Genomic DNA, 25,175 nt, shown 5'->3' with positions numbered 1-25,175 from the left:
TAATATTGGATTTCGGTTGTTGTCCACGATTTTTGGGAATCTGTTAAGACCTAAATGAGGTACGTTCCCCAAAAAGTAAGCGAGATATCCCAACATAGTACGGAAGCCCTGAGACGAATCTTTATGTCGCGTAATTTCATAATGTCGTGCATGGCCAAATAAACTCGAAATCTCATTAACTTGGGAAGTTATGAACTGGGGAACTCGTGAACCCAAGATGTCGTCTCAGGGCTTCCATACAACAGAGAAACAGGCGTGAAGCTAACACTAACAGGGGTCATTCATTTATTACACGCTAGAGCCAGGAGGGGGGAAGGGATAAGTGCAATAGCGTACTGTAATGCTTAATGTAGATGCAAAAATGGCCGATTTTGCATACTGAGGGGAGGGGGGTTGAAAAATTCAAATACTATGCGTACTGTACGTAATAAATGAATGATCCCCGAAGTAGGCCTGCTAATAATGTCAAGCATGAGGCGTGGAAAACCCGAACTACTACGTCTATTTCAACTTGACTTGAGAGCACATCAGGTGGCCTAGCTCGCTCATTTTTGGTAGTACATACCTGGTCTTATTAGACCAGAAAGCACTGGCAGTGGATCTAAAACATCATTTTTTAATCCATTTGAAACTGTATTAAAAGATATCCAAAACGTCTGCATTGAAAGGGGATTAGGCCGCCTAAAGCCGGGTGCACACCTTTGCGATCATCGCGACATCGTATCATCGCATGCGATGTAGCGATGACACGATGAAAATCGTATCATCGCCGCATACCTTTGCTATTTTTAAGAGGGCCTCGAGTTGGATTCAATCACGTGACTGAGCCGCTGATTTTGAACATCATATGACTGCTTTATCCTTAATTCTGATTGGTTACTAAAAATTTTTATCCGGAACATCGGCAGCGTAGCCCGCAGACCTTTCTTATCTCACGGAAAAATCGCATACGAAAATAAGAAACATGTTTGATTTGTTGCGATGTAATCGGCTCCGGATGCCACCGCATACCTTTACAATGATGCGATAAAACCATGCGATGAAGCGATCATACGATCAATCGCAAAGGTGTGTGCCGGGCTTAAATAAAGAAATTTGACTCCATAATTTGAAAGTTTAACAATAGGTTTCCATGCCTACACACCAAACTTCAGTTGAGTTGGTAGGCATGGAAACATATTCAGATATTGATAAATATTTAAATCATAATCATGGAGTCTCTTTTCTCTCATGAACCTCTTTCAATGCAGACTTTTTGGATGTCCTTTAAAGCAGTTTAAAATTGATTAAAACACGATGTTTTAGGTCAGCTGCCATTGCTTTCCGGTCGTAGTGAGACTTTTATCAGGACAGGTATACGTGTACCACCATAACTGACTGAGTAGGCCACCCGGTATGCTTCTCACGAAATGTCACAAGTCAGGTTGAAATTGAAAATGAAATAGACATTAGGCCACCTTACTTACCAGTGTACACGGGGATTGGATGCAGATTGTCGTCTTGATCGAATTCAGGCCTAAAATCCTTGTAAAACGCGATTGTTATGCCAGCCGGAGGAGTTTTGTATGGCCCAAATAGGCTTCGTCCTTGAGAAGATGGATCTGTCGATAACAACCGACAGTCATGCCGAACTAAGTACCAAAATATAAATTTGCGACCAACGCGCGCGCCCTTCTGGCAATGAGTATCTAAGAAGGGTTACCATAATATAGTATACTATAACACGAGGCGATAGACTATCAAATGAAGGTTTACCCTTCTTTGATAAAGTATCGACGAAGGGGATGTGTATCGGGTGGCAACGTAATGGCTATTTACCGCGGAAGAAAGACAGAGCGAGCTTTTCGCTGAAAATGATTGATCGGACACAACGGGTAATTAACTGAAAACGGCAAGACGGATAAATGCCTCATCAACTCGCATATCTTATCATCATCATCATCCCTACAAAGATAGATACAGAGTCAGAGAGTCGCCTCATAATTAGATAGTATCATACGCGCTCTTGTATTATAGATACCTCCTCATACAGATACACGTTTCATAATCCATCTATAAAGCAGGTAAAGTAAAAGAAGATCCGACCAGCCAAAAGGCCTGATGTCTATTACAAGCCTCTTCTATATCAAACTGAATGTTCGTCACAGGAAGCAGGTATTTAGTCAGCTAAGATATACACATTGCGCATGATTTTTCAAAATTTCAAACGAAACCCTACTTGAGGTTAAGATTTTCTGTTAAGTTTGACAGATAGATCCTATAGACATGTAGCCAGTTCCGTAGTTAGTTGAATAAAACACAAGAATCCACAAATGCCAAGACATGGAAAGTGTTAGATTTTATGCGCAATCTAGCAATCTCGACAAATTTCTCTGACTTTTCTCTTGATTTTTAGCTTTACAAAATTCCCCGATTCCCTGGACTAGCGAAGAGGAGGAAATTTCCTGAATTTTCCCTGATTACTAGGTATACCTGGCCAGCCTGCCTTTACACTCCTGTTACTAGTTTGTATCATCACCTACAGCCCATACGTTTAGCCCTAACCATGTATCAGCCATTTCTCACTGTCAAGAGAGAAGTCACATCCGCGCAATTACTAGGCGCTCAGGACTCTTCTATCAGGCCAGGTACCCATTTACTTCAGGGTGGGGAGAGGCAATGAGGATAACTGTCTTGCCCGGGGACACTATGAACCGGGTTTGAGTCCACACGACCTTGCTTCCCAGACTGTCAAACGCTCGAACCACTCGGCCACACCGCTCCTAACATAGGCTTGTTATAAAACCTAAAACATACATAAAATCCAACCATTTCCAGCTTACATTCAAGCACATTCAGGTTTAAATGATGAAACCCGATTGTTCATTTATCTTGAGCTTCACATTACCCGAGCATGAATACACTAACTAACCTACCTACCATCTTCTGAGTGAATTTATTTTCGAAGAAAACGAGACGCATGCATTGAACGTAACTGAATTGCCATGACAATCGCCAACTGGAATGATTTGTTGTTCGGCAGCCGCTATAATGAGAACGGCAACGAAGCTGAAGTCATTCGGAGACTGGAGATTTGTTTACTGGTCTAGTGAATATGACAGGAAATGAAACTCGTCTACGGACAACGGATGATAAAGAGCAAAACCAATCAGATCGACACGTGGCATTGCCGATGCAAGCCGCCCACGAATGTACGTGAACGTCTTTTTTTCCGAATAAAAAGTTTCAGCCGAGAACATTTCGTTTCAATATATCGCAATCAATTGAAGATCCAACAGGTGGCGATAGTGTGCAATAGGACATCGATGCTAGTTAGTAGTCACTACGTTACCCTAGATGAAACTTTCACCTATTTATAAACAACGTGCGGTTAATATACAAATTCTCCATTGTTCACAGGGGTTTTTTTTTTTGTTTACAAAATTTACCAAATTTCCAGAGTTTTGCTTGATTTTTTCTCAATTTTTCTGACTCCCTGAGTTTTCCAGGACAAGATGCCACCCAGAAAAATGAGATATGATAATACAAGATAGGCCTATGATAAGATCATTTAATTACTCTCCAACCATTTGCTTGGTGCGTGGAGAAAAATACATAACAGACTGACTGTACTGCCATCTACAGAGGAACTCTAGAACTAATGCCCATTGATTACTAGATACCCAATCGCTGATCTACATTTAGGTCGAATAGCCGAGGGTTGAAAAATGTCTTCCACGGTTTTTCCATATATGGAACATTTTGTAAAGAAGCAAACAAAAACTTAGCAGGAGAGTTGATTCCCCCAGTAGGACAGACGCCGCAATAATTAGCATTCCTGTCATAGTCACGCAATATCTCAACGTCTGATAATTGCATTCAAAAATTCAACGAACTCGTGAAAAATGTCGCCGTCGTCGCTGCCGCCGGCGAGAAATACATTTCAAAACCGGAATCCCGTAGGAAATCAGAGCCGGCTCCGCTGCGTGCCAAGGTCGACTTATCGCATACATATTAATGTATGGTAAGCGCGACGAATTCAAATGCCGACTACAACACAGTGATAACACAATTTACCATCAAACATGGAACAATTTTTTTATTGCCGACAATTTTTTTCTAAGTCGCCATCTGACTTCGGAACGGACTGAACGTAGCCGGAGCTAGGTCGATGTGTGTCGATGAATTCAAATATGGACGTAATGTGTCCATGTTCTTAAAGTCTTAAAAACACTCTCGTTTCATGCATCGTTACATCCTCCGGACAAGCGCATTCAAATTGGTTATTATCAAATCGAAAATAACTTCATCGATCCTCGATATCATATCATTGTTTGTCGAGAACATCGAGCGATATACGTGCTATTTTTAAGGTGCCAGTTTCTGGTTGAGTAATAATGCATATGCATCGGCAAGGAAAGCAGTGTAGCAAAGCGCACTGGAGTTCCCCTGCGCACACTTGGATGTACTTCGAGTTGTTTCGATAATTTTCAAACAGTCAGATATTTGGCAAAACATGCTAAACTAGGGACATTTTTTTGCCATAGCAGTTACTGGATGACCTCGACAATCTTGATTTCAATTCCTCAAATTCATCGTTAAACGTAACAATTACTAGGCCTATACAAACGGAAGTAACTACAGCTTTCCACTAAAATCACCGACGCAAGCGAATCCACATCTAAGAGGGATCAACTAAATTAAGACAAATTTATTCACCGAATATACCTAAACGGAGATTTGATTTTCACTCGTAGACAATCAAAGCGTATGCCTGGGTGTAGGCACGTCAATATAGGTTTATATATAAAATACACTAAACAAACGTCTAAATTTAGATACAAACAAACTCAGTTCGGTGGTACACCGTATCGACTAATGAAACTAGTATTGTATCGATTCGGCAATACCTGGAAAATGTAGTCTAATAACTCAAATATCCGTGGTGCTTTTAGGGTTTCGAACGCTGTAAATCTCCTCGCTAGTGGATAAGATTTAATTACTTGCTAACCGTGATTCAGAGAGGCAAGTTTGCCAACCCGGTTCATTCGAACCAGTTAGGCGGTTCCAAACTGGGCTAAAATATTGTAGCCGAGCAAGCTAATATATGAATAACCTAAAATTAGGAATATCAACATGAAAATAGGCCTCGTTTATGTGAGATCAAAGTAAAAAATGGCTTGTATCCTCAAGCAGGGTAAGGTCCCTATGGATCAGTCATTCCTGGATATAAGGAGTTAACAAGGATTCAGTTACTAACTTGGTAACCGCCTAATTGGGTAAAAAAAATTACCGCAGGTGCCTAAGTATCAATTTAGGCATAGTCTACTGTACAACTATAACCAGACAAAAAATTTTCATAGTTTTTGGCATTTTGTTCAAATCAAAGGAGTATCAAGCACCTTTAAAGCATTAATACCATTTTGAAGGAGTTTTTAAGATCAAGGAATCATTGGGATCGTGTCAAGCTGGATAACGTTTCTTATACACCCAGTTGTTTGTCAGACCAAACAGTGCGTGCGTAGGCTTATATAAATCAATTCGTTAGTATTTTACGCGGGTAATTCCGGTACGACGGGCGATAAAACACCTCAGTACGAATAACATTAGCATTTCAACTACGTCGGTCGAAGTGGTTTTAAAATCTCGCCGACTACTACGACGTCAGATCGTAAATAAATCTACAACGAAACCGCCACCGTTTCTGTATTTGCGAGTCTGTATTCATTAATTTTGCTGATCCGGCGCGACGAAAATCTTCTTAAAAGCCGTCATTTTAAGTCACCTGATTATGAGACCTGTATTCGGTAATAAGAGCTCGCCGGTGACAGTGTGAGAGAGGGAAAGCAGATCGTCGCAATAATTACGACGTAGAAATGGAAGCCGCCGATAATAAGAAGCTTTCAGCGGTAGTTGTAACAACAACTAATCAAACTCCTGTAAATTCGCGCAGCGTAAGTATCTATTTCTAGAGAAAAATTGATATGAAATGAAGAAACCTATTTTCGTTGTCAGGACAATTCCCCCCACCCCATTTTTTCTCATAATCTTTATCAAAGTAAAACCACACTATCAACTAATTCCAATGAATTTGGGAAGATTTTGATTTATTCTGGGTTCAGTTTCTGAACATTTTGGTTTAGTTGCTGTCGCTAACCTGGATCTGCTAAAACGAACTATTGCAGCTTATAACTAATTGTAAATTTTCCTTAGATTAGGAGAACTTTCCTTAGATTATGAAATACAATCTTGACAAGGCATTGAAAAATCGGGACAGTTCTCTTGGGGGCACTTGTTTCAGAGTGGTTATCAGAAACAAGATTCGGGATTTCATAAGGCGGGGATCAAAGCTAAGATACGAACACATTTCCCATAGGGCCTACAGACCACAACAGGCTAAGATTATGATAAGTATATAAATGAAGAAGTCCCAAAATTCAAATTCATACAATAGAATTTATCAAAATGAAACCACAACTTTTCGGCTGTTGACTAATAGCCATCATCAGTTGGAACAAAAATACATAAAGTATATTATGTATTTTGGGTTGGAATGATAAGTATATTTCACTGTATATTTTCAGACAAATTGGTGTGAAGAAAATTCACTAGAAGAACCACAAATAGTTAGAAATATTACCTACATCTAAATCCATGTCGAATGTCGAGAGAATAGTAGCGTTATCCCGTATTACAGACAATTTAACAACAAAACATCGTGGTATTCCAAAATGATAAAATTGAAACCGCGCGATAAGCTGACCACAGGTATGTTTAACGCTACAGCCGGATAGATACTGTCGCTAAGTCTTACCAAGTCTTACCCTTACATCACATGCCGGCTAAATTCGATAAACCTATATGGAATAATCGAATTACCGATCGACTAATGGTTTCGACAGAATCCAGATTCCCATAAACTCAACATCATAAGCCTATTCAATTGTACGAATCCATAATCACCTGTATTTGACCGATCGATAATATTGAGGAGAGAAAAAACAACAACCAGAAAATATGACAGCTACGTTTTATCGAGTATAAGATGATTATACGCCTGAAGTCCGTATAGCGTAAAAACATCAAATTCGAAACCGGAATTGCGAATACGCTTCCGAAACTGGTGCCGTACGTCCACTCGGGGAACGCTCCCCGAGAACCAGCATACGACGACGACGCACTTGTTGACGGGTTCGTAAGGACCGCAGTAAATACTTTACATGCGTGTGATACGGATAGAAGACGAGAAGACTTAGAAAATGTCATCCGAAGAGACGAGACTCGGATGATTACGGCGCGAGTGGATGGAAATCAAAGGCGTAAGTCGACGAACAGAAAGAGACACGAAGAATTTTGTGGGTTTCTTCTTAAAGACAAATACGGGATGCCCGTCCTCGGAACGAGCGGGTTCATTACGTTCATCAAAGACACGTTGAGATGAAAATTACGAATTCAAAGAGTTCAGTTTATCCAGTAACGCCGAGGTTCACATTTATACTTTGTAAATCTAAGACTTGAAAAAGTCAGGTAATCTACCTTTCGGATCTTAAGGCCTTAAATCTTCTGGGCGATTTCGTCGGCTGATTTCATCCGATCGTCGTAAGAAATAGAACATGTCCGATTGCAGCTTACGACTGGTCGCCATCAGTTTTAACGATCTTAACTAGGCCCTACGCTCACGTCGCAAATATTCCCTGACTGAAAAATTAGCGTCTGGTTCCCGATTCCCTATGACCCGAAGATCAGGTCGGATCTTAAGCCTAGCATACACCGACACTGCGATTGGAGACAATAGTTGCCGGGCAGTTTTCGGCGCATGAGAGCAACTGGCTGCATACAATGAGTTGCTCGAACGTGCTGATGTGAGCTAGCTTACGAATGGTTAGCGTCAACTGGTTAGCGTCCATCTATCTCCAGTTCCAGCCAGTTGCCCATGTTCTACTTTTGAGCAACTAGTTGTACTCAGTTACTGTCATATCAGTGATGTGGGCGCTCTATAATCAAAAACACATGGTTGCAACTGAGTATAAGCAATTTGTCATGTGACTCGTGACTCGAGATGCCTTTGAGAATATTTGCTAGATAACACATCTCAGTTGCTGTCGATGTGTGCGCTATGGACCTAGCCACCGCGGAATTTTATTAAGGACCCAGACACTTGACGGCCACTATGTGACCATCATCGCATAAACGGCATTAACATTCCATCTGAGCACAATCGAAGAGAATCGTCGAAGGAATATACAGCAGTCGACTATAAATTAGTTATCACATCGCTGACTGGTGCCGATATAAAACCATAATGGGTTTACGTGTATATACACACACAGTGAATACATGGGAATTCCTGCATATACAACACATATAACAAACAGGCCGTTGGTCTCTTACTGCAGCCGGAATATCAATAGACCCATCATACTGTATTAACAACATCACATCTATTAGATTGAAGAATTAGCCGGGATCTCGTCGACCGAGACGATAGTCTGGAAAGGCGCGTCACCAATCAACCGTAAATACCGGGGGCCATTAATTAGATCATGAACTCTCGACTGAACTGTTCAGACCGCACTTAATACCACGTCAAAGGCAGTGTTCGAATGATATTCAGGCCTGTGCCGTTAATTACGCGCCGCCGAATTCGCGAGAACCCCGCCACGCTAACAGAACCAGTTGGCATTCCTACGGTGGAGTCGGCGGCTTTAGTAAGCTTGCGTTAGCCGTTATTCGCTACGCCAATATGGGAAGTTTTTAAACGGGTAGAAGGCAGTTAAGCAGGACCCCAGCATCGTTACTATTAGTCTCCTTGACCCAGTTACACATTTTTGAGTTAAACTTAACTCTGAGTTAAAACCAGTTCATTTTCAATGAGTTAACCCAGAGTCAAATCTTAACTCACAACTGTAGAACTGGGTCCTTAACTTTCAAACATTGGCAATTTACTATCTCATTCAATCATTTCCCCCGACTTATTTCACCGAGTATAGAGTGTACCCTCTTCTTACTAACAAACTTAAGATACCTTTTGTTCATCAGCAGTACCGGTTGATATGGCAGGAATAGTCAAGGTCGCGACGCCGCTGGTATTCCCATCTTTATTCTCCTTGTCGTCTTCCTCTTCGACACCTGTCGTATTAGCAGCAGTCGCGGCAGCGCCGTCGTTTTTACTGGTGCGTCGAAAAACGACCGGAATTTGCAATTTATTTCCCATTGTTCGCTAGATCTGGTCGAAACGATAACGAATAATCCTCAACGCCCTGAAGCTCTCTCTCTCAGTCGTTGCGTTGGAATAGATCCGATGGTGGTAAACCCCGCGCGCGTGCGTAGTTACAATATACGGAATCAACAATCAACAAACCAAGACAAGAGCCTAGTTTATGCCAGCGATGTCCGCGATGCCGACACGACCACCACCACCACTACCGATACAGCGATAGAGGAGGAGATATTAGCCAAGATGTGTGTATGCGCACTAGTTACTTTTACTCCAGCGTCACGAACAACGACGACGGCCACGTTCGAGCTGCAGCAGTGTAAGCAACACTCACTCTCGAGGAGAATAAAGACGGCGAGGTTTTTAATCAATTTTTTCGTAGCCGATACGCACTTCGCACACGGTACGTACGCAGAGTGCGAGTAGAGCTTACTTACGCGTCGATAATACAGGCGCAATAGATCACGGGCGTGTTCTACTCTACTAAACGCGTGTGTTGACCTGAGAGCGATGCGACGTGACGGCGCTGATAATCCCTTATCGAACTGCGGATATGATTTCTAATATCTATCTTCTATCCGGTCCTACTCGCCTAGCGGTTACTACTACTTGGCTATATACGAATAACGACAACTTGTTCACGCTCGGAGCGTCTTTAGAAGTGTGAATGAATACCACACCGACAGTTCAACGCTTTCAACTGTTTCCTACACTTGCGTCATAATCGCCGGATTCAAATTATCACTTTCCAGCACTGCTGACGATGATTGTATATAGAGATGAATAAAAGATGACCTGAATAAATCGGCAGCCAGAGTTAAACGCTCCGCTCCAATTACACGAAAAACAATCGGCAACTTCGTCGATTACCACAAACGGTGCTGCCATCTTTGCAATACACAGTGAACTAAACATCCAGCTATTTCAACCAAGAGAGCGTCAATTTAAATCAGTACACTTACTGAATAGCCTAGATATTTCCTGCAAAACTCATCAACAATGAATCATAATGCATGGTTAGTGGCAGTCAGCCTGAAGCAAGAACTTGATAAAGAACAATTCTAAGAGAATTTTTTTTCACAAAGAACATTAGATATCAACACTAAGAGCCCTGTCTGCATACAGGTATAAGGCTTATGGCCTTCTTTGATGGTAAAACAATCATTAGTCAGTACTTTTGAACATAATTCAAAAGTAAAAAGATAGCACTCTCCCCGTAATCCATGGACGATGCCAGTATTTTTCAGAATCAAAAAGTATAAGGCCTATGGCCTTCGTTGATGGTAAAACAATCATTAGTCAGTACTTTTGAACATAATTCATAAGTTAAAAGATAGCACTCTCCCCGGAATCCATAGACGATGCCAGTATTTTTTAGAATCAAAAAGTAGAAATTTCTTGTGATGGCATAGTCTCCAAATATTGATCACTTTTCCACATTTTCAGGATCATATCTGAAAAGTAAGCACTTACCAGGACCTACACGAAATTTTCCACACAAAAAAACTACTTTTCAGGCCATTGTCAGATTCGCTATAAACCCTATCATTTATGAAATGATTCATTCAGAAACTTTGCCTGAAAAAAACTACAGGGTGGCTTACAAAAAATTCACAAATTTCTGTCAAGTACCTTCTCGAGCTAGGTAAGAGGTGACCAGATTTCATACCGTTTTGAAAACTATACCTGAACTGAAAACACTTAACACAGTTCTATCTATTGTTACGGGGAATACTGAAACACAGGTTGTCGAAAATGTATTTGAAATCAGTGGCTTTAATCACGTTTCACAGAATGCCACACGGCTCTGTGAGGCTTCTCGTCTTTGTAAAAAGCATCCGAGTCCACACACACACACACTTCATGGCTTCTTCAATATTAAATGAAATTCAACGCAAGTTTTGCGTTCAAATTCTCGTTAATGTCAAATCCGATAACTGAAAAGTCCATGATGTCATTCGTCGACTGCAACACTTGGAATCTAAATGTCGCGTCGAGATTTCAGCAATAAAGACGAACGCTTACAACAAATTCTCACCGACTCATTCTAAGAAACTGTTGACACATAAGCTCTCGAAATATGTTTTCCATCCAGACGATACTACGCGAAGTGTTATAGGCCTATGGAAATATTGCCTTACTCAGCAATGTATATTATGAAAAATATTCAAACTTCCACTGAAACTTGTCATCTAGGGAAAGGATCTAACTTTTGCGATGAATTTTTTTTAGACGCCATAAAAACTGTTACGATAACGTTGATTCCTACTATGCATTATTTGAGCGGTTCTGATTGAGTCCATGTTTGCACTCTGTCATCAACGTAATTCATATAACATCATTTATTATCGGCAATATTAAGCGATACACGTATTTTTTATCAAGGCGTCTATAAGTTAGTTTTCTAGTTATTATTCACACGTCTCAGAGTCCGCAGCGAGAGGGGATATATTGTAATCAATTCATACATAGGCAGCACATCTAAGGCAGTTCTGGTATAAGTTTGAAAGGGTTAAAGTAACTTTCTTTTTAGCAGAGACGCCGTATTCCTTACATACAAATAATATCCCGGAATACCAGTTGAAGGCTTACACCAGGTTGTATAACGCGAGAGTGAGAGAAAGAATGAGACGAGAGAAAGAGAGAGAGGGTGGAGAGGAGAGAGAGCTCTGAAGCGAGTTCGATTTTTCTTTCCAAGAAGCAGCATCCTTTGACTTTTTAAAAGTCATTAGCATATAGCTGCAGGAACCAATTTATTGTGTTTCATGTCGAAAATCGAAGCAGTTGACGCCAGGCTATAGGAGGCCTATATAAAACATATTCATTTCTTAGCTACAATTGAAACTGATATAGGCCTGCCTACATTCAAAGAAGCCATCGTTAAGTAAATACCGGTAGATATTGTCTAGGTAACTGATTCTTTCATTTGTAAGACTGTAAGGGGCTTTAATTTCAAACATCACACCACACATATATATATATATATATATATATATATATATATATATATATATATATATATATATATATATATATATATATAGCTGCCTAAGTGACGTTCTACCTCCTGGTTAGCGATAAACAGACAACAAATGACCCCCTGGACGGTGAACAAAATCCCCCCAGGACCAAATAGCACTTCTAAAAATAGCTTTGACTTATTCTAATCAGCAATTAAGCATAGAGGACAAATTTGCCACAGTATTAAAGAGCTATTTTTTTCCACTGTCATATACAGTCATATAAATCGATAGAAATACTCATATATACTGCGTGAAAAATGCAGATAGAAGTGACAGATGGTACTAGAAAAACTATGCGAATATAGATTTTAGACCAGCCCCACCGTGTACGCATAGACGCATAGCTCATTCATAAAATTCTGAAGTACAAGCACTGTAGCATTTTAGGCACAGATACCTTGACTTCGTTATTCCAGCGGCTAATTTTTTTCCTATTCATACAATTTCTGATTTTTACTAGGTTCATAGCAAATTTCGCGAAAATTTCCCGAGGGCTTTTCTGAAAAAGTGTCGATACAATAAAAATATGCTTCGGGGTGCAAGTAAGATTGCTTCTTCTGGCTCGCACAGCACGGCAGCATACAAAATGCTTTTCCAGCTGAATGTGTCGAACATATCACCAGCTTATCGTGAGAATTACCACGTTAATTTACTGCTTACCAGTGCAGTTGAAGATTTACGCATAGCCCGCATTCTTCTATCAACAGCAGTTGAAATCATTGTTTGATCGAATATATCAAATCTTTCAAAATAACTTTTCTGGTAGCAAAATAGCCATACTCAGGGGTGGAGAATAGATACCAAGATTAAATAAAAATCGACTATGGGTTAAAAAGATCGCAAACTAACTCTATATCACAATCAGGAGATACAACTTTTCGAACTCTACCTAGAGACCAAATAGGCCCTATTTTAAAAATATCTAATGACCTTTTCTAGTGTTAATTACCCTAATAACAAAATTGGTGGCATCTCATAGTTACTATATCAACACAAAATGTGTGTGACATTTCACTTTTGTGGGTCTCTGGACTGTCCTACATACAGTTATCTAGGCTAAATGCCTGGGACTAGTCTTACACGCCTGATTAGACTACCAAACTGATTTCGTTTGAAGTAGGAGTTTACACATTTCAGTAGATTATTTTAAAATAACAAAATATATTGTACATGGCTGTCGTGTCACTGATTTGGTCATGCTGATAGGTCAAATCAGATCTTGGCAGGAAAAAATTGTCCAAGTTCTAGGTCATGTTTTTGAGATACACAACTATAGGCCTACATTAAATTTTCTAATGTACCACTTATAAAGACCTTAGTCATATTCGCTGATCAACAGAAGCCTTTTTGTTTTTATGTCATTACATTAGTAGTCATGCTAACTAATTAAAGTCCAGTGATAAATTAAAACAGACCTATCTATCTTGATTTGTTTGAGTCAGTAAGTCAATCAACAGTTAATTAAGTCATGTCATCATGCAAATTAATACACCATTAACCTTTAAAGTCCATAGTTCATTTCATTGCCATTTCAAGTTAAAGAGGTAGCTAGATTTGAGAATACTTTTAACGGTTTTTTAGTCGAACATGATAACATCAACAAAACTTCAACAATAAATTCATTGAATTTCTTTTCAAGACTTGACAACCAGAGATATCGTAAATTTGTTTACCTTTTCGAGTCGTTCGAAGTATTCCCGTAGAAATTTCAGCGGCTGGTCGGGCCGACTGACGCATAACTGCACGATACATTCTTTCAGAATTTGTTGAATGTCGTGTTTCTTGACGTAAGATTCGACTTCTTTCAGACTATGTTCATCATCAGTGTTAGTAGCCGCCATCTTGATGCTCGCAGTTTTCCGGTCGCACTACTTTCTCTCCATTAATCAATGCGCTACTCGCTTGCCACTGTAAGCGATTTTTATTGCCTCACCTGCCAGGGCACAGTTTGACAATTAATTATCAAAAATGTCCACCGCGACCATAGCTATTCGGTCACAGCTACTGCTTACATATCTACCAACTTATCTAACAGCCCCAAAACGTATGGAGAATAAGATAAAAACCCACAATGTACAAATTAAGAGAATTGTAAAATCGAGAATTTATTTATTGAAACAATCTAAGATATAAGAACACACGTTTCGAAGACACCTGACGATGATCTCTAGGGTGAAATCGAAACGTCGTGTTCTTATATTTTAGATTGTTTCAATAAATAAATTCTCGATTTTAGAATTCTCTTAATTTGTACATTGTGGGTTTTTATCTTATTATCAGTTCACCACGTTAGGCGTGGTTATCGTAATACTACGGCCGTATGGGGAAGCCTACCAATCAACAAATTACATCAATTTCATAATTGTCTAACTTTAGAAATCTAACTTACCATCTTCAGTTCATGAATGTAATTACCTAGTCAGTGCTCCACAATTTGTTAAAACTGCTATCTGAATAGGGGGTGCTTGATCTCAATTTCCTCTTTTTGTTAAATTCAATAACTCAATAATCTGTAACTTCCAAGTGCTACCCACACTACTTTTCTGTATTTTCCCTTTTGTAAGGTACAAACGTCATGCAGGCCGATTCAGCTGTGCTTTGGACCTGCATAAGCCTATAATCCGTATATTGTATTGCACATAACATTTACTATGTAAATAAAGCCTATTGTATTGTAGTCTCAATAATCAAAATTAGAGTCATAGCAACTAATTTCTACCAGGTACCCAATATGGTAAATACTTTGTTGTCAGGGATAAAAAGACTTCAACAACAATTTCAACCTAAACTTCCATGCCAGGAGTTCACGCACCTTAAATTCAGTCATCTGTTAAACATAATCCTCGATCCCACATGTCCGAAGTAAAAAATTAGAGTCTGTCAAATTTCCAATGCTGGATTATCTTCAAGCCGATAAACAATAAACTAAAAGATCGATAAATACTGAGACTATTATAATATTTATTTGTTTATATATACACGTTTTCTAACTAGTCAAATAAGGAAAACAATGGTCAAAATACATGGGCAATTTACATTTTATAGATAATATTACCTTGGTTCAGAACCTGCTTTTGGATTTTACAACAAATTCTATAAAGACTTAAATCATCATCCAAAAATGTGTGTGAAAGCAAATAATGCACGTACATGTGAAATACCGGTAATAAAGATACGCAACCATTCAATGGCCGACAATGATTGTTTTTTTTTTTGTTTTTCGAAAAACTGTTTCCTGAAAAAAAGAGAAATTCATCCACTACGAAAGAAAAATTTCGAAAAAATATATATATCGGTAATCAAAAACTGGAAGAAAAATTTTCATTAACATCATCAATTTCCGATGGCGAAAGACATAAATAACTACATCTATCAATGGCTGGGATGAGCTGGCTTTCGACTGTAGAGGCCGACTCGGAACTTTCTGTTTTACCAAGGCGAGGAAGTCGACCGGGCTCCTGGAAATTCACCGAGTGGTACACACGCACACATGTGAAAGCTTACACTGGCAGGTGAGTGAACACATTCACGCCGTCACACACAACTACACTACGTATATCATCATCATCATCATCATCATCATCATCATCATCATCATCATCATCATCATCATCATCGACGAAAACGATAAGACGATTTTTCTCTGCAACTGAAGAAATCAAACGAATCAAACGTTTCACATATCACAGTCTCAATCCATACATGCGTAAAGTTAAATGAACATAATCGAACTTGTAGAGAACACGCGCAGAAAAAGTTATTTGCCGATCCACAGCGGTGTATCCGTCAATAATATTACACATCGACTTATGAGTCTTCAAGTTCATCGAAAACTAATATATAATCCCCAATAAAATGTCCAGCAGTAATTCAGCGCAACAATTTGCAACAATTCGAAGTCCGATTTTCCATTCGCGCAACAATTCACAAAGTCCATGATTCGTCGGTAAAAAAGAACCGACGACCCACCCCTGACCAAATATTCACATCTAACAAACATCCATAGCTAATAATTTACTGATTGAAACTGGTGTCGTAGCTGATCAACACGAAATCCGATGATGCTTATGTTTTTCGAAATGAAACGGAATATTCAAACCGTACATCTGGTATCACGACAGCCAGTTTCAATCATTACAATCGATAATACATTTCTCGTAATATATAAATATCAACATTAACAGGAAATTTCATCTATTCATCTATTTCATCCCAATTCATCTATTATCAGTTCCCACTAAATCACAAAATCCAATATTCATCAGCAACAGTTTGTATCCAATGACGTAGCAAGTTCCTAGTCACCATTAGACACAACTCAGTAATACACTTAAATCTAATCCGATGTCATTATCACGCAATCCAGAATGATGTATTGTAGCACAATATCAAAAGTTATCAACACTATTGTATTAGGAGCATTGTAAGTCCGGTACAATGTTTCATCACAAAGTCTAAGTCATCACAACATCCAGTAATCGCTAGCCGTATCAGAAACATTCTGCAGATTCAGTTTAGGCACAATATCATCAGCGTTACTCGCACAATGAAACGTAATAGGCGCACGATACGGTCGTAATTTCTTTTTCTGAAATCTTCACACATGATAATAAAGAACAACATCAAACAGAAGGCGGAGATATTGACCGATGCCGAAGTGATAACGAATTATTAAAACAGGTGACAATATATTAGTTCAATCATAGCCAGAAGAACTACTCATTCAAAAACCCGGCCAATTGACGCGGCAATGAATGACGTTTATCATACACATGGATGACCATCATTATGGATAGAGGAGTGGTACGAGACGTTTGGTGGCAGGGCGATACGTTCGACCATCTCGGCATAACAACGACTCACGAGTGAGCGGTCGTTATCGCGGCAGTCGCCGAGCCGATTTTTTTTACGAGGCCATCACCCCGGAGACGCTGAGCTTGCAATCGACTTTCAGACCGTCGGGCGTCAACAGCGAACCTTTTTCCTTGAGGAATTTTATGCACAATTCCGTCGACTCAAATGCAAGCTCTTTACAGACGTAACTGACCGGTACCGTTGGTCGAAACCTTGAATATCAGATAAAACAATATCGTATTAATACACCTTAACACAAATATATACATACACACATAAATATACACCGGCAATCCATCTTCAGATGAAAACCACCCAGATACTTACCGCGGCTAGAAATTCTTAAATAAACGATTTTCAATTTTAGCAAGCGTCAATACAAAGCATTTCGGATTACAGAGCGCAAATTTTTCGGAATTATTTGAAGAAAAAAAATGTATTGGTTAAGCGAAGATGAATTTTTGCTATTTCTAATTCGAATTATTTGAGTTATTTTAGTCGAATAAGATTTGAAATTTGATATTTGTGGCTGAAAGAAACAATTTTTTAATTCAATATCTCAATTGACGATACAGACACACCCCCACCCCCACACACACCCCCACCCCCACACCCCACACACACACACTTTCAAACAGCAGAGCACAGAATACCCACTTATCACCCAACAATTAATTCAAATTAATGTAGCACCCAATATGGTAAATACTTTGTTGTCGGTGACAAAAAGACTTCAACAACAATGTCAACCTAAACTTCCATGCCAACCATTTCTTTACGGGAATCAGAACAAAACGATGCAAGGAAGGACACAGTAAGAACAAAATGAAGCTTCATTCTATGTATTCTATTTAAATGCACTACCAGTACCTTGGATACAGATAATAAATGAAAGTATCAGCCGAATAGCTTTTATCTCATCATAGTACATGTACTTCAAAGAAATGCTAATCAATGACCCAATAATAGTAGAACACAACTCCCCTCCGGAGATGAATACAAGGAAATCAATACATCCATTTATCTGGAATTCTGTAAATGGCATATTTAGGGAGGGGCGAAATTCAATAAACCTACATTCACGCTAACATGCATGCATTCGTTCGCTGATACCAGGGCTGCCACCACCGATCGATCCAAGCGACGAAGAGACGGCCCTGGTAAGCGAGGAATAAATGAATAAATGAAACGATAAAGACAGAAAAGAAATACGCGGGAAATACATACGATTTGACGATGAGTTTCAGGGCTAGAATTCGTTCTCGGTCGACGAACCAATCGACGAGGAAACCGGACATTTTGGGCGCTATCGTGTAGAGTTTGAAAAACTTATGATAATTACTGAGCTGCCACGCCGAACGCAAGGCGAGGGCGTGAGCGATACAGATATCCTCGTGATCGCTCTCCGATAATGATCGTAACACCGTGATCATATCTATAGTACATTGAGTTAACGACGAATAACATTCATGGCTCGGTCAATCGAAAAAACATACCCAGAGTGGCCAATTTTATTTGATTAGCTTTATCCCTGACTATTCCCTGTCACGTTCGTTGTTTTCTCTGACTTGATCTGCTAAGATCCCAATCAATTAACGCAGTCAAATATGAAAGATATACCCGGTTGACGGAATTACTGTATATACAAACAATCCAATTATCTCATCAATCTTCCCTGATTTTTAGCTTATTTAAAAAAATTCCCAAACTTTTTTTGAAGAAAATTAAATTCCCTGACTTTTCCCCAATTTCCAGGAAAGTAGCAACCCTTATACTGCATAAACATGATAGTAAAGTTTTCTCTTGTAAAAGTCAACCCCGAAAAAAGTACTCATTTTCAAGTCTAGAAATTCAACTTTTATACGAGTATAGGGTCATAAACATTGAAATCATCAGTTAATGGAATTGTTGCAAAAATCAAATAGGAAGGCAAAATCTCTTAATAATTGTGCCTCTCTTTTTTTCAAAAGGATACCTAAACTGTTCTTGGTGAAGATGTAATATAATATTCTATAGGCTGTAAATTCCGTTCGATTTCCACTGAGGCCCTCGCTGTATAACGCTTTTAACTGCGTCTGACATTGATTGTACTCTTCGTGGTCGCCTTTCTCCATGGCGACGCGAGCGTGAGTCTCGTAAACTATCACCGTGAAATCATTTCTTATACACTGAACCTGAAATAACCGAAATGAAAAACTTGCAAAAAAAATTCTCGCTTCGACTCTACTCGAAAATGTGATCTCTTTAACTTACCGTTAGATCTTGTCTGATAGATTTAAGCTGTTCACACGCGTAGAAATAGTCCTGATTTTGTTTCCAATGTTCTTTCACCATGTTTAAAGATTGACGTAGAATATGAACGGGCCGAACCGTAGATGCGTCCGGAGCCTGTAGTAAATAAACAATCGAATATCAGTGAGGGTGAAAAAGAACTATAAGCATCAATTCCATTAACGGCACTATAGGGTTCACCGTAGGAAGGCTCAAAGTATTTTTTAACTATTTTGTAAGGCAAAAAAGCGACACTGTCTTAGATGATGTCATTATTAGCCCGTCAAATATCCTGCTTTAATTTAGCCCAAGTTTTTTACATTTATAGTTTATCCATGAAATTTGCAAGAGCGATTAAACAAAAAGCTATCTGATTGGAGCCACAAGTTTCCGTGCGGTCTAGTGTGGCAGGGTTCCATGCCGTGGCTGAGTCTAGCGACGCCATCAGGTTAGAATCCATGTCGAGGGGAGGATGCGTCTACGGGACTGGCAGAGCTCTCTTATAAGACAAGCTTCGAATTAAAATCTGTTAAGTCGATTCACTTACGGTGGTGAGCCTGAGGTATTTTTTCGTTAACGACGTACACGTTCCGACGATGTGAATCCGTTCCCAATCCAACTCATCGTCGCCGCCGCTTCTCATCGCGTTTCGATTGGCCCCCAACGACAACCGCTGTTTGCGCTTGACGACGGGCTTGTCGTCCGGTTCGTCGTCGTCGTGGAGATGATCGACGAATCGCGCGGCTCGTTTTTTCAACAACTGCTGTTTTATATGCTCCGAATAATCGACTGTGAATTTATTTCTGAAACGAAACAATTATTAAGAAAATACCATTTTACAGATCAATTCCTAAATCATTGGTGATTTAGAGAAAAGCCAGGCTCGCACTCGAACCTATCATAACTAATGTATGCATGAGCTGAGGCAATGAAATTCACATGCGTTAGTTCCCATGTACCGGTATTTTGAAAGTTGTATCTAGGGCCAATAGCTAAATTTTGTCAAGCCAACCTGAGACCATATTCAGGCCACTGTCACTGAAAAACAGTTTTCAGTGCTAGTTCACCTGCTGGGTGATGCACTGGGCCCATTCTTTGCACAACTAGACCCCTCGATCGACACATTATTAACGAAACTTAGTTGCTGAAAGACAGACTCATAGGCTGACAGACAGTATGAAAACAAGGGTCTCGCAACGGAAGCCCAAGAACCAAGCTTCATTACCGGTACTTTTTTCTCCGAAAATTTCTCTTAATTGACACACACCTACGGCGATTAATTTTCACTAAATAGTATTAAGAACATTAAGCACGGCGGTTAAGCCCAATGCCATGACGCAGGGAAACACGGAAACATGAGACGGAAACGTGTTCCCTAGTCTTTCCATGCATCATGCATCATGAGGAATGAGAAACATGGTTTTGGGAACGATCCCAGGGCAAGATAATTAGTAGGTTCAACAATTCTGTCTGTAACACTCATTCAACATATACAACAAAATCTTCAATCGCTCACACTAATACTTACTCGTTTTGATTCTTTTTCTTGTTTTTCTGCATTTTTTTATTCGGAGTGAATTTATCCTTCTCGCCGTCGAAGTCGGCGTCGTTGTCGATATCGTTATAACTCTGACCCCGACCGCCCCGACCCTTACCACCCCGACCTCCTCCTCGTCCCCGGCCGCCACGATTACCCCTACCCCGACCTCGAACCCTGTCATGGTCAAACTTTGAAGGCGTTGCTTCCCGGTCCTCGTCGTCGCTGTAAGATGAACTCGTTCCGCTGAAAAGATATCATCAAAATTGCGTGAATTTCAAATGAAGAAATCATTCCTCATCCATTTGAATATGTTTCGTTGGTTCTTAAAGCAAATCTTAAAATATATTTTAATCTTATCCAGAATTTAGTAAGAGCGTACTTATACATTAACATATAAATCATGTAGGCTTAAATAGAATACAATTTTCAAGCTGGATTTCTCTTAAAAAACCAGATTCAATAAAAATATCTTCTTCAATCCAAAAATGAACTGCATTAAGTAGGTTATACTAATAACTCATATATTTTGTAGATTTTTGAGTCGTAAGAAACCTATTCATCCCAGGTGATCCAACAGTAATTCACCATCAGATATTTTTGCTTTGATTCATCACTCGTCAACCTACCTACTTCTCCTACGTCTGTGCCGATCATCTTTCCGACGATTCAACGGCGACCTCGACTTCGAGCGATCTCTCGACCTTGACCTCGATCGAGTGAAAACGTTACGCCCGCTGATGAATCCACCCGAGTCCCAACGTCCCGCCTTCTTACGCGGTGACTTACCTAAATCTTGCGAAGGCGGAGCTTTCCTTTTACTGTCAATTAAAATTGAAGAGAAGCATTCAGTTTTACGCATTTATCCGGAGTATGATATAGATCAAAATCTCTGATCCTGATTAAGCCGGTTTGATGAACTTACAATGGCATCGGGTGATTCGCCCAGTCAATAGTATGAACTGAACCGTTGTTAAATGCTAGCGTTAATTTTTCGCGTAAGAAATTTTCGATGTCGTCTTTTTCGGAATCGTTCGACGCCATCGAAAACGCGCGCTGCACGAACTCCCTGAAAAGGCCAAACGTTTACGCATTAATTTTTCCACCAGTGCCCTAAAATCGTCGAACCACTATTTCAACTTTCTTTTTTAGGAATTGAAATGGATTGACTTGTGTATTTTCATGCTTTGAACAGCCTGGCTATAGTATAAGCGTCACTATATAATTATCAAGTTGCAAAATATATGGACTAGTCCCAGATAGGATTACACTTACTTGAGATCTTGAGGCCATTCACCGGCTACCCCTCCACTAGAACTACTACTAGTCGCATTTGAATTCTTTTGCGTTTGTTCATTGTTAGTATTCTGTGCCGTCTGATGCCCCGTCGAGCCTAACAGTCCTCGAGTATTGTTATCATTCGTAAATTTATTGTTATTTTTGGGACTTTGTTGTTGAATTTGACTCCATCTACTCTGATACCCGCTACCCCCCGAGCCTCCCCCTCGTGGACTGTTCCCGAACCCACCGCGGTTATTGAATCTGAACCCTGGCCCTCCTGAAAAAAAAAGAAGAAAGTGTTCTATTTACAATCAGAGTTTTTAAGGAATTCACATTGCTTTCTTCGCGATACATATAATCTCTCTCTTCAGCAATAGCACCCACAGTCCGCAAATTCAAACCAGCTTACCCGGAGACCTCTGCCCAAATCGTGGCGGACGATTCCCGAATCCGAAGCGCATTTGCCCTGCACCAGCCACTCCCCCGGTCGATTTTTCCTCTGGTGGCAAGGGAGGGGGAGGTGGTGGTGGACCCTGTGGTACCGGGACTGTCTCATTGTTTTTCCCGGCATTCTGATCGTGGTGTTTTTTTTGCTGTTGTTGTTGTTGTTGCTGCTGCTGCATCCCAAATCCCCACGCCTGAAATCAATCGAAAAATTCCTGTATGAGATTTTAACTGCCACTGAAAAGCTAATAGGCCTGTAATATCATCAAATTTCAGGGCCCAGTCGTATACAGCTCAATTGCTCAAAGGTCGCTTAAACAGGGTGACCACAGGTGATGACTTTCCTCTGCTAAGTATCCATCAATTAAATGCAAAAAATCTTCAAACATATACGGAAACTGTTTGATTATCTCAATAGGCCAAAATTTCCCAAACTTCTTACTTCTTTACAAAATTCCCCGACTTTTCCAGGTCCGAATCATAAATTCATAAAGACTAGTTTTTGTCGACATTTATCGGCAGGTGAACTTCAAACAATTGAGCAACAGACGGCCAAATAGTGTTTCATAACCGATCCAACAAATCGAGACCGGGCTATATTTCACTGCTCCCAACTAAGACCACAATCTTTCCTTGAAAAAGTATTCATTTCAGCATAATCATCAGTTTTGTAGACTTACATTATTAGGGGGTGGATATTGACCGGGATACATCGGATATCCTCTCGGTGAATAAGGATGGTATCCCGGATAACCCGGTGGATATCTCTGTTGTTGGAATCCGCCCGGGTATCCACCCATCATTCGTTGTTGTTGTTGTTGAAATAGTTTCGCCTCGGCCGTGCTTTTTTCGTCCTGCGAAACTTTACCCATTTGTTTTTGCACGGCCTCGAGGGCTTTCTGCGCTTTCTTCCACGCGTCTCCGCCGTCCGCCGATGACGAAACGCTTCCTTCCGCATTGTTCAGCATATTTCCACCGTTGTTGAACTGTTGCGCCCTGAAAGAAAAGTTTAATCTGCATGATATGATGATTCTGCAGTGGAAGTACATACCGGGATTCTCTTCTTAAACTATAGGAAAAGGCTATCAAAGTGTCAGAATAGGAGACCAAATTATGGTTAAAATTTTCATATTCTTTAATTGTTTCGAGCAAAATGATGAGGTTTACAAATGTATAGGGCTGACTATGGATCAGAGTTTAGCCCAAACAAAAGGGTCATCCTTATTACCGAGATGATGTAATTTACTGAGATGAAATGAAATATAACATTTATTTATTCCTTATCGATTTTAACACTTGAAATCATGTTATATCAGTAATAAATACCTTCTAGAGTCATATTTTACATATTTTTCCAGATATTTTGTAAAAAAAATTTTGACTTTAAATACGTCATCTCGGTTAGCAATAAAATTTCATTGAATTTGATTGATCGACGATCTCATCTCGGTTAAGTTAAAAGTTATTTTTCTAAAAAAATATTCGACAAAATATGTAAAATATGACTCCAGCAGGCATTAATTACTGATATAATATGATTTCAAGAGTTAAAATCGATGTTATATTTCATGTCAGCTCGGTAAATTACGTCATTTCGGTAATAAATAAGGAGGACCGAAACAAAATGTGAAATAGATCCTACACACTCCAAGTGCAACTGATTTGGATCGGCGGTAGACATATGGTGGATGGCTTAAGGCTGAATAAATATCATATCATCAAAAATAGAATCAGTTCCCCTAAAACTGATTTATTATTGCAGCTGGAGTCAATTTTCTTTGATGATTTTCGAGAATATTCGAATCGTACGAATGCGAAACGTCATCGACTTCGTTCGATACGACGATAGCCTATTCAATTATTGCAAAACATACATTTTTATCATTAATCATCTATGTTAAAAAAAGATACGGATTAATGATCACGTACCATTGTGCAGCTGCAGCTGCAGGAGGGGCTGGCTGCTGTTGCGCCCACATACTTCACTTCGAGATGTTCTGTATAGAAATTTCAAAAAATTATTTCTTTTAATCGTCAATGAAAACTGAAGCAATGGCGACTAAACCTAACTACATTCGATATATATACGCGTACTCGGGAAAAATAGTTCTAGGATATGGTGGCAGCACCGGTCGGTTGTAATAATTTGTCATAATTTCTGTAGTATCTCATTATTCCTGAAGATGACTATTAGGATATAGTCGAAACGTTGAATAAACTACTATCTCGAAGTTTCATTTTCGGAATTTTTATTATCATTGTGGGATTCTCTCCTCATCGCGTCAACACGGATATTGTGTTTTACCTATCGTGACCGGTCGGTTATGACGCACTTGCCAGTGGTAGAATTGTGCGGAACGCGGTCTAGCAGCCGGCGGTCGGCGACGAATGTGTGACCGACTAAAACGCAATTGGCTCACGCAAATCCTCATATTTTGGCCATATATAATTTTCGATCAACATATTAACTGCACATTCGGACTTTTTGAAATATCGATCATTTTCCGGTGGATGATGGCCATATGGCAAGGCCCGGAGTCGGGTAGAAGCGAGCTAAATTTACAAATTG

General features: G+C 39.7%; 2 protein-coding genes across 3 annotated transcripts in view; both read right to left on the bottom strand.

The window, feature by feature from the left end:
* LOC141904633 (cAMP-dependent protein kinase regulatory subunit-like) overlaps nt 1-14,067 on the bottom strand; it is an 80,527-nt gene extending 66,460 nt beyond the window's left edge. The window contains exon 1 of one of the 2 annotated variants that reach the window (XM_074793256.1): nt 13,893-14,067. In XM_074793256.1, coding sequence (XP_074649357.1) covers nt 13,893-14,060 — 168 coding nt within the window. In that variant the 5' untranslated portion in view covers nt 14,061-14,067. Of the gene's footprint in view, nt 1-9,004; nt 9,919-13,892 lie in introns of those variants that run through there. The other variant, XM_074793255.1, reaches the window with a different exon arrangement.
* A 1,124-nt stretch (nt 14,068-15,191) lies between these two features.
* On the bottom strand, nt 15,192-24,666 carry LOC141903682 (leukocyte receptor cluster member 8 homolog). Its single transcript, XM_074791909.1, has 12 exons — nt 24,536-24,666; nt 23,287-23,602; nt 22,572-22,800; nt 22,157-22,439; nt 21,807-21,950; nt 21,511-21,702; nt 20,873-21,127; nt 19,892-20,147; nt 19,327-19,461; nt 19,049-19,247; nt 18,301-18,508; nt 15,192-17,285 (listed from the first exon to the last, which is right to left on the bottom strand). The coding sequence occupies exons 1-12, from the start codon at nt 24,583-24,585 to the stop codon at nt 17,126-17,128; spliced, it is 2,427 nt and encodes an 808-aa protein (XP_074648010.1). The 5' UTR covers nt 24,586-24,666; the 3' UTR covers nt 15,192-17,125.
* Between the last annotated feature and the right edge of the window lie 509 nt (nt 24,667-25,175).

Source organism: Tubulanus polymorphus, chromosome 4, assembly GCF_964204645.1.
Source record: "Tubulanus polymorphus chromosome 4, tnTubPoly1.2, whole genome shotgun sequence".
In the NCBI taxonomy this organism is placed as follows: Eukaryota; Metazoa; Nemertea; class Palaeonemertea; order Tubulaniformes; family Tubulanidae; genus Tubulanus; species Tubulanus polymorphus.
The sequence above is the reverse complement of the archived record's forward strand: the minus strand, read 5'-3'. Positions and strand labels throughout refer to the sequence as shown.